The sequence below is a fragment of the Bos taurus genome, chromosome 3, assembly GCF_002263795.3.
Source record: "Bos taurus isolate L1 Dominette 01449 registration number 42190680 breed Hereford chromosome 3, ARS-UCD2.0, whole genome shotgun sequence".
Lineage (NCBI taxonomy): Eukaryota > Metazoa > Chordata > Mammalia > Artiodactyla > Bovidae > Bos > Bos taurus.
The window spans coordinates 59048751-59062295 of NC_037330.1; the positions used below are offsets into that span (position 1 = coordinate 59048751).

The window sequence follows — 13545 nt, forward strand, 5'->3', positions numbered from 1 at the left end:
AACTGAACTCCTGATTCTCTGCTGAACTGATGAACTACCTGCTCATCCTGCAGTCTTCTTCACCTCAAGTGATGGCCACTCCATCTTTACAGTTATTTAGGCAAAGACCCAGGAATCATCCTCTGAGGCCTTTGCTTCCATCCTTCACCCTTTTGGGATGTATTTTCGACATGGCACTCAGAGGGATGCACTTGTAAAACATAGGTCATATCATACCAGTCATCTGTTCAAAACTCTCCAAAGGCTCTCATTTCACTCTGTGTAAAAGCCTAAGTACAAAGTTCTCACAATGACCTACGAGGTCCAGCTTAATCTGGCCCATTACTAGTCTCATTTCCTACCATTCTTCCCTGTGGCTCACGCCTCTGCAGACACACTGGCCTCCTCGGGGTTACTCGAACACACCAGGCATGGTCCTGCTCTGCACTAGCTGTTCCCTCTGACCGGAACACTTAAACCAGATCTCCTTCACGTTTTTGCCAAAATGCTAACTTCTCAATTAGGCCTGGTGGTGGTTTAGTCGCTAACCCGTGTCCAACTCTTGCGACCCCATGGACTGTAGCCTGCCAGGCTTCTCTGTCCATGAGATTCTCCAGGCAAGAACACTGGAGTGGGTTGCCATTTCCTTCTCCATCAATTGGGCCTACCCCCACCATATTTAAAATGGCAGCTTCTCAATTCTCTTCCCTCCCCATTCTCTGCTTCATTTTTTTCTGACAATATTTATCACCTTCTAAAACACTCTATGGGCTTCCCGGGTGGTGCTAGTAGTAAGGAACCTGCATGTCAATGCAGGAGACAGAGACACAGGTTTGATTCCTGAGTATCAAGAGAAGATAGAGTAGAGAAGATCCCCTGGAGGAGTGCATGGCAACCCACTCCAGTATTCTTGCCTGGAGAATCCAATGGACAGAGGAGCCTGGCAGGCTACAGTCCATAGGGTTGCAAAGAGTCAGACACTACTCAAGTGACCTAGCACACATGCACTCAAGACAGTCTTTAAATTCCTTATTATACTTGTTGCCTCTCTTTGCCACTAAATTATGAATTCTATAACGGCCAAAGATTTTGTCTTTTTTACTATACTGCTGCATCCCCAGTGCCGGAATCTGTTTGTCAGATAGAAGGTGCAGCATACAATGTTCATTAAATGATCTGGAACAACCACTTTGGGGAGTTATTTGGCAGTATCTAGTAAAACTGAAAATGTATATATCCTATAATCCAGCAATTCCACTCCTGGATATTTACCCTAGAGGATTTCTTACACGTGAGGAAATGGTTCATATATGTTCACTGTAAAATTTTTGTAATGGCAAAAGATGGAAACAACCTAAATGTCCATTAGTAGGGAAATGGATCGAATGCTATGGTACAGTTAATAAATTGCCATAAAACTGCTAAAATAAATAAACTTGCATGGATATAACTCAGAGCCAAAATGGTGACGTGAATGTTGAAGACTTATGTACAGAACAATGCCATTATTGACAAAAACATGTACGAGCTACTTCTGTTTGTTATGGGCACATGTATGTGAGAAAAACATTACAAGTGAACTATTGAGATGATTCATACCCATTCATGACAGAAAGTTCCATTCCTGGAGGGATTGTTAATTTTACAATGTTTTATTTCTCATTAGATAAAAAGACTGGAAATGAAATAAAATGTAAAATTTGTTGCATTTGAGGTTGTGAATATTGAGTGAGATTAATGGGTTTTTTTTGTACTTTTCTGTATTTAAATTTTTCATAATTAAAAAAATTATCTTCTAGACTGTAAGATTTTTAAGAGCTGGAACTATGTTTTATTCATATTCCTATCCATAGTACCTAATACTCTTACTAGAATATAGGCGCTTCTCAAGATATACTTGAATATATATGTATTGTATAAATAAACATTTTAATTTTAAAAAGGATAAGGAACTAAGAGGTAAATAAGATGAGTGGTGCAGATACAAAAAGAAAGGTAGGAAATATTTTGGATGGACTATGCATGACCTGGACTTCCCTGGTGGCTCAGCTGGTAAAGAATCCACCTAAAAGGCGGGAGACCTGGGTTGGATCCCTGGGGGTTGGAAAGATCTCCTGGAGAAGGGGATGGCTACCAACTCCAGTATTTTGGCCTGGAGAATTCCATGGGCCATATAGTCCATGGGGTTGTAAAGAGTCAGACGTGACTGAGCAACTTCCACTTCACTATGTGTGACTTAATACTCATGCTTCCTAAGGCTCTCAGCTGACCTAGGTTACTCTGAAACAGACAGGATTTTTGAGAAGAAGATAAAGTTGTGAAAAAAGCTCTTTTCCATGGGTCAGTTACCAAGAAGGCTATAAGGGATTCACTGGTTATTGCAGTAGTGTTTCCAAATTCCCAAAAGAAATCAATCTTTGAGATTCAGACACAACAACAGCAAAAAAACAACTCCTGAAATAATGACCTATTTTATATTTTTCATAACCCTTTTTCACATGTTTTTAAAATATAATGGTAACCATGTTAATAAGCAACTATTTTACTGTGATAGGGTTATATTAAGAGTTTCAGAGATTTCCTTCTGTTTTTTAAAAAAATAATAAAAGTGTCATTTATTATTATGATGAACCAATATATTGGACAAGATGGTATATTTCAACTATACACTACCTGTTATAGATATTTCATAATAAAATCATTAAAAGAGGTAAGCATTAATGCAAAATAAATTCTAAATAATAATTTTTATAGATAAAAAGTAAAAAATTAATATTTAAAAATTTATTCTTCAAATGAGAACTTAAAACACATAAACATTAATTGCCTTATCCAATAGATTTGATATTTGTTTTGCGACAAATGTTCCAGGTGAGAGAAAATTCCTCTTACTCTGTTTGATGTTGGTTCAGAGGTTAAAAGTGCTTCCAAAAGTATTATCAGATTGGGCATTAGAGTATCTGTTGCTTTTTATAAGTTCAATTACTTTTTTCACTATGAAAATATGTGGTCTGTTTTACAAAGAACTGTATCTTTTAGTGAATATTCAAACTCTGAAAAATGCAGCAAACATGATTAGATAATATTCAAACCATCTAACACTGGGATTTCCTAGCAAGAGCAATAGTATTACATATAAATATGTTGAAATCACCAATTTATGAAGTTATTTTGCTTGCAAAACGTTATTTCTTGAAATACCATCCACTGGATTAGCACATTTTTGTATTCTATATATATATAAATTATTAATTATATACATATATATTAAACATTAATTATATAATATATATAAAGCATATTACTATTTATGTTATTTGTAAGAAGTACTCAACAGCAAAGCCAGGAATACAGTTTAAAATATGACAAGTTACAAGCAAGACAGACTTCTTAGATATTAACCTTTCTAATATGCTCCTGACATGCTTCCAGAAATGTTTACCTTAATTTTTGACTCTGTATGTAAATATTTCGGAGAAGGCAATGGCACCCCACTCCAGTACTCTTGCTTGGAAAATCCCATGGACGGAGGAGCCTGTTAGGCTGCAATCCATGGGGTCGCTAAGAGTCGGACACGACTGAGTGACTTCACTTTCACTTTTCACTTTCATGCATTGGAGAAGGAAATGGCAACCCACTCCAGTGTTCTTGCCTGGAGAATCCCAGGGACAGGGGAGCCTGGTGGGCTGCCGTCTATGGGGTCGCACAGAGTCGGACACGACTGAAGTGACTTAGCATAACATAGCATAGCATGTAAATATTTCCTGTCTTCCTTTAGACTTGACGTCAGTACTGTTCCTGCTGGCTCGGCAGTAAAGAAGGAGCCTGTCAATGCAAGAGACGAAGGTTCGATCCCTGGGTCGAGAAGAACCCCTGAAGGAAATGGCAAATGCGCCAATATTCTTGCCTGGGAAATCCCACCAGCAGAGGAGCCTGGAGGGCTACAGTTCACGTGATCGCAAGAGTCAGACACGTCTTAAGAAACTAAACCACCACCATCAGTATATATTGTATTGTATATATTGCTCTGAACCAATAATATCACTATGTTGATTGCAAAAGCTTAATTTTCCCCTTTACATTGTTTTAGCACCTTTGTTAAAAATCAGTTGACTGTATGCGTAGGAAATATAGATAATCGATAGTCTGTTGCATTCTGTTTTACTTTTGTGTGTCTTTTTTCATAAATTCCAAACTGTCATGCTTATAGAGCTTTATAATAACTTTTGAAATCAGGTAAGGCAAGTCTTTAAATTTTGCCCTTATTTTAATATAGTGCTTTGGCTCTTCTAGATTCTTTGTATTTCCATTGAATTGGGATGACCCAGAGGGACTGGGGAGGGAAGTGGGTGGGGGTTTCAGGATGGGGAACATATGTACACTCATGGCAGATTCAAGTCAATGTATGGCAAAACCAATACAATATTGTAAAGTAAAATTAATTAATTAATTAAAAAAAAGAAAAAATAAGAAATAGCCTGTCAGTTTGTATAAAATTTTGATTGAGATTGGACTGAATCTATCAATGAACTTGGTGAGAACTGACATCTTAATAATACTGAGTCTTGCAATCTATGAACATAGTTGAGTTTTTCACTAATTTAGATTTTTCAAAAATAAAAATTTAAAAAGGATTAATATTTGCAAGTGTATAAAATAGGCCAGGCACAGTAATGGGTGCTTTGTATGCATCCAATTAATTAAAATTCCTTATTCCTTTTAGTCAAATTATATGTGGAAGAAAATGGGAAGGTGGAGAGCTTAAGCAATTCCCTGAGGCCAGGCAGTAGGTGGCTTAGAAGGGAATTTGGGCCCCTAGGTGCCTGACATCATGGGCTTCCCTGGTGGCTCAGTCGGTAAAGAATGTGCCTGCAGTGTAGGGCACCCCAGGGTAAGCCGAGTGTGGAGAAAAAGAGAATGAGCCCAGCAGTCAGGCAGAGAAAAGGAAATTTATTAAAGAGAATGAAAGGGAGAATGGCCCTTGAGAACAACCAGCAGCCCACCGTTCTGGTGGATCCCTCTTATACCCCGTAGATGGGAAGTCAGGTCCCCTGAAGTGGGATGGTTAGTTTAGCCTGCAACTGGAGTCTGGCCATCATGTAGTCTTGAGAGAGCCTCAGGTGTCCCATGGCAGGGCGGTCGCATAATGTCGAGAAAGTAAGTGCCAGCAGCAAAAACAGGATGTCACTTAAGCAATGTGGTCAGTTTCATGGGTCACTGTGACTATCTTTTGTTTTCGAGGTCAGCACAATGAGCCATTTTAACAACGGGCCCCCATGCAGATCCCATCACCAGGTTTGATCCTTTTGGTGGGAAGATCCCCTGGAGAAGGGAATGGCTACCCAGTCCAGTGTTCTTGCCTGGAGAATTCCATGGACAGGGGACCCTGGCAGGCTACAGTCCATGGGGTCGAAGAGAGTCAGACATGACTTACTAACTTATTTCACCTGCCTGACTCCAAAGCCTGGCTTTTTCTATTCACCAGCCTACTTAATTCAGCTCTAACTAGGACTAGCACTTAGGCCTGCAAAACCCTCTAAAGTTCAGATTGTTCCTGAACAATCAAGCATTTCAAACTCCCACCATCACTGTTATGGTGGAGAAAGTGCAAAATGTGGAGGCATAGGGGCATAAAAGATTAAATTACGTTTTCCAAATTGCACTTGAGATTGAATGTGCCAATTAGACCCCTGTGACTACCTTGTTCACAGCACTTGGAATTCGAGTTCACGAACCTCATAAAATTCTTGTACCCCATTGCAAGAAAAGATATTCCCATTTATAAACTACCTATGCAAATTATTCTGGTTTAGGATTTGGAAAAGTTTTTGTAAAATATCTAAAAGCTCTTGATATGATTTGAGGAACGACCGGTTATGGAAATTCAGTGACCTTTACAAACTAGCTCAAAGCCAAAAAAAGAAAGAAATCAATGAAAACAAATCCAAATTGGTATCATTAAAAGTAATCTAAGTTCCTGATTCATTATTCCTGATGAGTTTAATTTAAAAAAAGAATTCATGAAGAAAAAGGTTATGGTTGGAGATCTATTCTCAAAAAAATTGTCAATGACAGATTAAAGTGTCCATCCAGTTAGGGACCACTGCGATGGGATTTTACAGTGGAGGAAGAAATGGAACTCAACTCCTAATACAGCATGGCAAGTGGAAATATGCAGGGTAGGGGGTCAGTGGATGGAAAATTACTAAGAGAAAACAGGGCTAAGGGGAGTTCTGGCGAAATTAACCCAGCAGGATTCTTGTGAAAAAGAGCCAGGATGATCAGACATCACCTGGGGAATGGTGGAAGATGTGGAACCGGATCATATATTGAGGATTATCAGATACTGGGGTGGAGGGGGGTGTTGCTAGTTAAACTGACTTAGTAAAGTTCTTGCTAAAACTGGATTTTAGAAGGAAGTGCACAGATGAGCCTAGGAGAAGGTTTCAGGAACCTGACTGAAGTCTGGCCAAGCAAAGACTCTTTACTTCAAGTATTTCCAGTCACATTTCTTTTAAGAGCTTTTCAGGGCTCTTTCAGACTCGACATCCAGTTTAGAAGCGCCTAGTCAACATCCACTAATTTTATAGCAATTCCCTCAAACCGAAAGGCCTCGAGAGTGCACAAGGCTCAAGTTTGAAAGATCTTCCCCTTCCCGGTTTCTTTTGTCTACAAAAATTAGAATAGAAGGCGGCTAGAGAGGACTGGATACTGACATGCCTCCAGGCATTTGACATCCTGCCTGGCTCTTTTACGCACCCACCCTTCCCCGCAGCCCCACGTAGAGAGAGCAAGCCAGGAGCCCACGCCCTCGCACCCGGGCAGCGCAACTCTGGAGCAAAGTGAGAAACCCGAGGAGGGCGGAGAGGATCGTTTACGCAGACAAGGAGGGGCGCGAAGGGAGTGAGGCGCTCCGAGCCCCGGTCGGCCCCAGGCTAGTTCAGAGGCCTCCTACGCCCCAGGTCCAGAAAGACCACTGCAGAAAGGGGCGTGGAAGGGAGCGGAGCTGCGGAGGCGGGTCACGGGTTCACTCGGCCGGCGGAGGGAAAATGCCACCGCCGCTGGGCTCACGTCGAACCCCGGGCTGAGCTGGGCTTTAGAGGCTTCCAGAGTGGGCTGACCTGCCGCGGCCCGGGCCGCGAAGTAGGCCCCCCACCGGCCCTCTTTGGCACCCCGCTTCCCGCGCCGCGGCCGCAGGTGAGCCGAGCCCAGCCGCACCCCGAGGCATCAGGTGTCGTGGGAACGGCGCCCGCGGCGCGAAGGGAGAGCCCTCTGTGTCTCCAGCCATCCGTGATACACGGCGGGAGGGTCGGGTCCGACGGCGGCGCTATGCAGGGGACACAGGAGGGAGCGGGGTGCGAGCTGCAGCGGTTCGGCCCCTCGGCTGCTCTGCAGCCCTCACAAGGTCAGTGGCGCCCCCGCAATTGCAGGGACTCGGGCTGTGGCACACCGCCACCGGGAAGCCGGGCCTCACCCGCGACGCCTGGGTAGGGGGCGGCCTTCCGCGTGGTGCTCGGGGCTCGGTGGCGGTCTGCTGATTGCACAGCCAACTTCTCCGGACTCGGAGTGCTGTTTTATTAGAAGGAAGGGGCAGGATGTGCTTAGGCTCAAAGCCGGCGTCCCCGCGCGGGGAGAAAGCACTCTCTCGGTCTTGAAAGGAGCTCGCGTCCTTGTCATCAACTGCGAGGCTGTTAATATTTACACGTATTCTTCGGCTTTAACTTTCTGCAGTTCACTACAATTAAGCCTGTCCTCGCCCTGAATAAAGAACCTCAGGGTGTTCGTTTGTAGATTGTAAGACCAAACCCAGTATTGCGGATCGACTCTCCTGACCCGCGTGTCCACGGACCCTGCATCCTGCGCGGCGCCCGGGTGGGTGTGCAGGGTTTGGGGCGACTCGGTGTCAGCGGCGAGGGGTTCGGACAGTCTCCGTTTTTAAAGTGCGCCTTCAGACGGGCTTCTGTGACAGTAAAGCGAAGGTCTGCAGCGAGTTCAGCGGTCAGTCCTTGTGCATGGAACATCTTCTTTTCCGTAAGCTTGGTGCGCGATGTGCTGAGTAAGTTAATTGCGCTTGGCTTCTTTTTCACTTTGTTCCTAATGGTTACTGTTACACGGCGTGTGGGTAGTTTTTTTTTATAGTTTAATTTTCCTTGTATTAAAAATAGAAAGGGCTGAATGTGAGCTCAAATCTGTCATTCACTAACAGAGGCTGTATTATTTAACAGTTCCATTCTTTTGTTACTGTTCATCTGTGAATTTCCATGAACTGGCATGAATCAGCTTCCTTATAAACCCCATAGATACAGTGTCTTTAAATGCTGATGAAAATATTAATATACCCTTTTGAAGAAGGAAATAAAATGTTCTTGAGTGAAAATCCTAAGGGATTATCTTTTTTCTCTCCCTATGTCTTTATCCAGGAGTTACTGTACTCAGACTTTGACAGGCATTTAAACACACACAGCAACCATACTTTACTGAATTCTATCATAATTAGTTCACTTTGAAAGCACTGCATATGCTGTTGTAAATATATGTATGCTCTATTGCCCCAGCAGTATCTTTATTAATCTTTTCATTCATCAAAAATTTAAAAACCTTCCTCATGGATAGTTTTTACAGTCAGTATCTACTGTTTGGAGATGGTGGGTTTGCTAACAATATTTGACTCAGAACCAAATGTTGGATTCTAGACTTAGAAAGCACCTAAACAGTGACTTGTTAGGTATTGTATTAGTACACTCTGACTCTTCCCCACATCCCAATCTCTGAGTAGAATTTTCAGTAAAAAATCACACAGAATCAGCCTTTCTATTCTGTAAAAAAGAACAATACTGTCCATAGTGGTTTGTGGTATTTTATTTTGAAGAAGTTTCCATAATATCAAGATTAGTCTGAGGGACAGTCCAGGATGGGTTCCAGTTTACAAAGTGACTTCTTTATCACTTTGGATAAGCTGACTATGAAGACAGTAAAACCAGGCCTATCCCTTTCAAAGGGACAAAAAAAAGTATGAAGTGCTTTGAAAAGTAAAATGTGCTGTATAAATATAACGGCCCTCAATAAAAAGCTTAATGCAAGTGATGTTGCTGATTGGGATTTGAACTTAAATTGAGATTCTGAGTTCTTTGCAGACCTCCTTTGTAAGTCCCCTGAAGCTCACACTGCCTCTTAAGAACTTTGTTGGCTGTTTAGGAAGCTGCCATGTCTGCTGGGGCTGTAGGGAAAGTAAGGCTAATGGTTTAGTGTCAGACCCTGTGCAAGGGCTTTATTTTCATTTTCTCACTAGAAACACATGAAGGTGTAGATATTCTTATTCCCATTTTGCAGAAGAGAAAACTGAGGCTCAGACAGGCTGAATGACTTGCATAAGGTCACAGAAGTGTCTCAGTGTAGAACCAGGATTAGAAACAAAACAGGATCTTTGTTCTCTACATCACATTTTTTACCTTTAACTCAATGGTTAAAAAAGATTTTTTTTAATCTGATAAACTGTATCTCCCCAGGAAAATTGCCCATATCCATATATATACAAAATTTTGCACATAATTTCAGAGTCCAGCCTGCTTTCTGAAACCTTTCCAGTGCTTTCAGGACACCCTACTCTAACTATATCTGTTACTGAATGAGGCAAAAACCATATACATACTATATATTGGTACTATAGTCTTCTATTAACAACAGTCCTTTGAACTTGGTAGTTGTCTCTGGGTAAAAATTCATTCAGTGACTGAAATGAAAAGAAAAATGACTTGCTGTGTTCTAATTGATTCTGTAAACACCAAAATGCAGTTTATTTTTTTATAATTGTAATCATATTCTTTTAATTTTTTAATTAAAACAAATTTGTTTTATATTATAGTTGACTTAAAATGTTGTGTTAGTTCCCAGTGTACAGCGAATTGATTGTCGTCCATATACATATATCTATTGTTTTTTCAGATTGTTTGCTCATCTACATTATTACAGAATATTGAGTGGAGTTCCCTGTGCTATACAGTAGGTCTTGTTGATTATTTTATATATAGCAGTGTATATATGTTGGGGCTTCCCTGGTAGCTCAGTGGTAAAAGAATCTGCCTGCAATACAGGAGACTTTGGTTTGATTCCTGAGTTGGAGAGATCCCCTGGAGAAGGAAATGGCAACCTACTCCAGTACTCTTGCCTGGAGAAATCCATGGAACGAGGAGCCTGGTGGGCTACAGGCCATAGCCTCGAAAGGATAGAACAAAGTGACTAAGCGGCAGCAGCAGTAGCAGTATGTGTATGTTAATCCCAACTTCCTAGTTTAACTCTTTCTCACCTTTCCCCTTTGGTAACCATAAGTTTGTTTTCTGTGACTGGAAGTCTATTTCTGCTTTGTAAATAAGTTCGTTGTATGACTTTTTTTTTTTTTAGATTCCACATATAAATGATATCACATGATATTTGTCTTTCTCTGATGTCATTTATTTAGCATGATCATCTGTGGATCCATCCATGTTGCTGCAAATGGAATAATTTCTCTTTTATGACTAATGTTCCGTATATGTATTAATACCACATCTTCTTTGCCTGTTCACATGTTGATGGATGTTTAGCTTGCTTTTATGTCTTGGGGATTGTAAACAGCACTGCAGTGAACCTTGGGGTACATGTATCCATTCTAACCATGTTTTTCTCCAGGTATATGCCCAGTACTTGGATTTCTGGATCATATGGTAGCTCTGTTTTTAGTTTTTTAAGGTACCTCCATACTGTTCTCCATAGTGACTGTGCCAAATTACATTCCCTTCAGTAGTGCAGGAGGGGTCTTTCTCTTCACACCCAGCATTTATGTTTGTAGATTTTTTGATGATGGCCATTCTGACTGGTGTGAGGTAATATCTTCATTGTAGTTTTTTTTTTTAATTGGAGGATAATTGCTTTACAATGTTGTGTTGGTTTCTGCTGTACAACAACATGAATCAGTCATAAGTATACATATATCCCCTCTCTCTTGAGCCGCCCTCCCACCCCCCCACAATCCCACCCCTCTAGATAGTCAGATGGCCCTGGGCTGAGCTCCTTGTGTTATATAGCATCTTCCCACTAGCTATGCATTTTGCACATTATAATGTATATATTTCAATGCTACTTTCTCAGCTCATCCCACCCTCTCTTTACCCCACTCTATCCACAAGTCTGCTCTGTATGTCTGCATCTTTATTTCTGCCCTGCAAATAGGTTCATCAGTACCATTTTTCTGGATTCCATATATATGCATTAATATGCAATATTTGTTTTCTCTTTCTGACTTATTTCACTCTGTATAACAGGCTCTAGGTTTTGTCTGTTCTCAGTTCAACTGACTCAAATCCGTTCCTTTTTATGGCTGAGTAATATTCCATTGTGTATTTGTACCACTTCTTTATCCTCCATCTGTCAGTGGACATCTAGATTGCTTCCATGTCTTGGCTGTTATAAATGCAATGAACATTGGGGTACATGTGTTTTTTGAATTACGGTTTTTTTAAGGGTATATGCCTATTAGTGGGCTTCCCTGGTGACTCAGTGGTAAAGAACCCTCCCTCCAATGCAGGAGATGCTGGTTCTATCCCTAAGTTGGGAACATCCCTTGGAGAAGGAAATGACAACTCACTCCAGTATTTTTGTCTGGAAAATCCCACGGACAGAGGAGCCTGGTGGGCTGCAGTCCTCGGGGTTGCAAAAGAGTTGGACACAACTTAGTGACTAAAAAACAACATGTTGGGGTTGCTGGGTCATATGGTTGTTTTATTCCTAGTTTTTTAAGGCGCCTCTGTACTGTTCTCCATAGTGGCTGTATCAGTTTACATTCCCATCAACAAACAGTATAGGAGGGTTCACTTTTCTCCACACACACCATTTATTGTTCGTAGATTTTTTGATGATGGCCATTCTGACTGATGTGAGGTGATACTTCGTTGTAGTTTTGCTTTGCATTTCTCTAATAATTTATGATGTTGAGCTTCTTTTCACATGCCTCTTGATCATCTACAAGTCTTTGGAGAAATGTCTATTTAGGTCTTTTGCCCATTTTTGATTGGGGTTGTTTGATTTTTTATATTGAGCCACATGAGCTGCTTATAAATTTTGGAGACTAATCCCTTGTCAGTCACATAATTTGCAAATATTTTCTCCTATATATTTTTAATATTTGTCCATGGGTTGTCTTTTCATTTTGTTTGTGGTTTACTTTGCTGTGCAGAAGCTTTTGAGTTTAATTAGGTCTCATATGTTTATTTTCGTTTTTATTTCCGTTACTCTCAGAGACAGATCAAAAAAGATACTGTGGTGATTTATGTCAAAGAGTATTCTGCCTATGTTCTCCTCTAAGAGTTTAATAGTATCCAATCTTACTTTTCGGAGAAGGCAGTGGCACCCGACTCCAGTACTCTTGCCTGGAGTACTCTTGCCTGGAGAATCCCAGGGACGGGGAGCCTGGTGGGCTGCCGTCTATGGGTCGTGCTGAGTCGGACACGACTCAAGTGACTTAGCAGCAGCAGCAGTCTTATCTTTAGGCTTCAATCCATTTACAGTTAATTTTTGTATATCGTGTTAGAGAATGTTCTAATTTCATTCTTTTACAGATAGCTATTCAGTTTTCCCAGCACCGCTTATTAAAGAGACTGTCTTTTCTCCATTGTATATTCTTGCCTCCTTGTGGTGGATTAATTGACCATAGGGTTTACTTCTCGGCTTTCTGTCCTGTTCCTTGATCTTCGAAGGTGCAGTTTAAAACAATGGCGCTTATTTGAAAGCAGATCTTTTCTTTGGACTCCATCAACCATCCTGCAAAAACAAAGAACATAGATGTTGCCTTTACTTACAGTTTTGTTTTTTGTTTTTCCTCCTAGAGATGGCAAATCCTGAGGCTGCTATAAGTAGCTGCAGCTCTCATGAAGAAGAAAATCGCTGCACTTTTAACCAGCATACATCTCCCTCTGAGGAACTTCTGTTAGAAGACCAGATGAGACGAAAACTCAAATTTTTTTTCATGAATCCTTGTGAGAAGTTCTGGGCTCGAGGTAGAAAACCCTGGAAACTTGCCATACAAATTCTAAAAATCGCAATGGTGACTATACAGGTAGGCACCTCAGATCATGAGTTTAGCAAAGTCTTCTTTTACTAACGAAGATGACTATGTGTTTTCTTTTGTTTTTAAATAACTTTTTAACTATATGCCTCATAACAATAAATTAGGAGATACACAATCTTAAATCCTCTCTCTTCCATATTTGTGAAAGAAGACTTTTTTCCCCTAGCTTGTTTCTTTTCATCTTTCATTAAATTGTAATTTTACTCACATAGTGTAACTAGATTTCAGGGAAAGAAAATTTTAATATTTTGCTTCCAGTCAAGAAGTTTAGCTGAAGGTTTCTGAATCAGCTTTGGAAGCTAGCTGTTGCTCAAGTAGAGAATTCTTTTTTTTCCTAGTTAGTTGCCTGAAAATTTCTCTCTCTTCATAATTATTTGGATTCTCACATCCCTGTGATCGTGGGAGCCCTGAAGTAGAAGAGTGTGGAGCTGATTAAAAGGAGTAACATAGGTAGTGAAATATGAGAC

General features: G+C 40.9%; 1 protein-coding gene across 5 annotated transcripts in view; it reads left to right on the plus strand.

Moving 5' to 3' along the window:
- The first annotated feature begins 6755 nt into the window (after positions 1 to 6755).
- MCOLN3 (mucolipin TRP cation channel 3) overlaps positions 6756 to 13545 on the plus strand; it is a 35023-nt gene continuing 28233 nt past the window's right edge. The window contains exons 1-2 of one of the 5 annotated variants that reach the window (XM_005204381.5): positions 6756 to 7176; positions 12837 to 13066. In XM_005204381.5, the coding sequence (XP_005204438.1) occupies positions 12839 to 13066 (228 nt within the window). In that variant the 5' untranslated portion in view covers positions 6756 to 7176; positions 12837 to 12838. Of the gene's footprint in view, positions 7177 to 7214; positions 7385 to 7465; positions 8036 to 12836; positions 13067 to 13545 lie in introns of those variants that run through there. The other 4 variants (XM_010803375.4, XM_010803373.3, XM_010803374.4 and 1 more) reach the window with 4 other exon arrangements.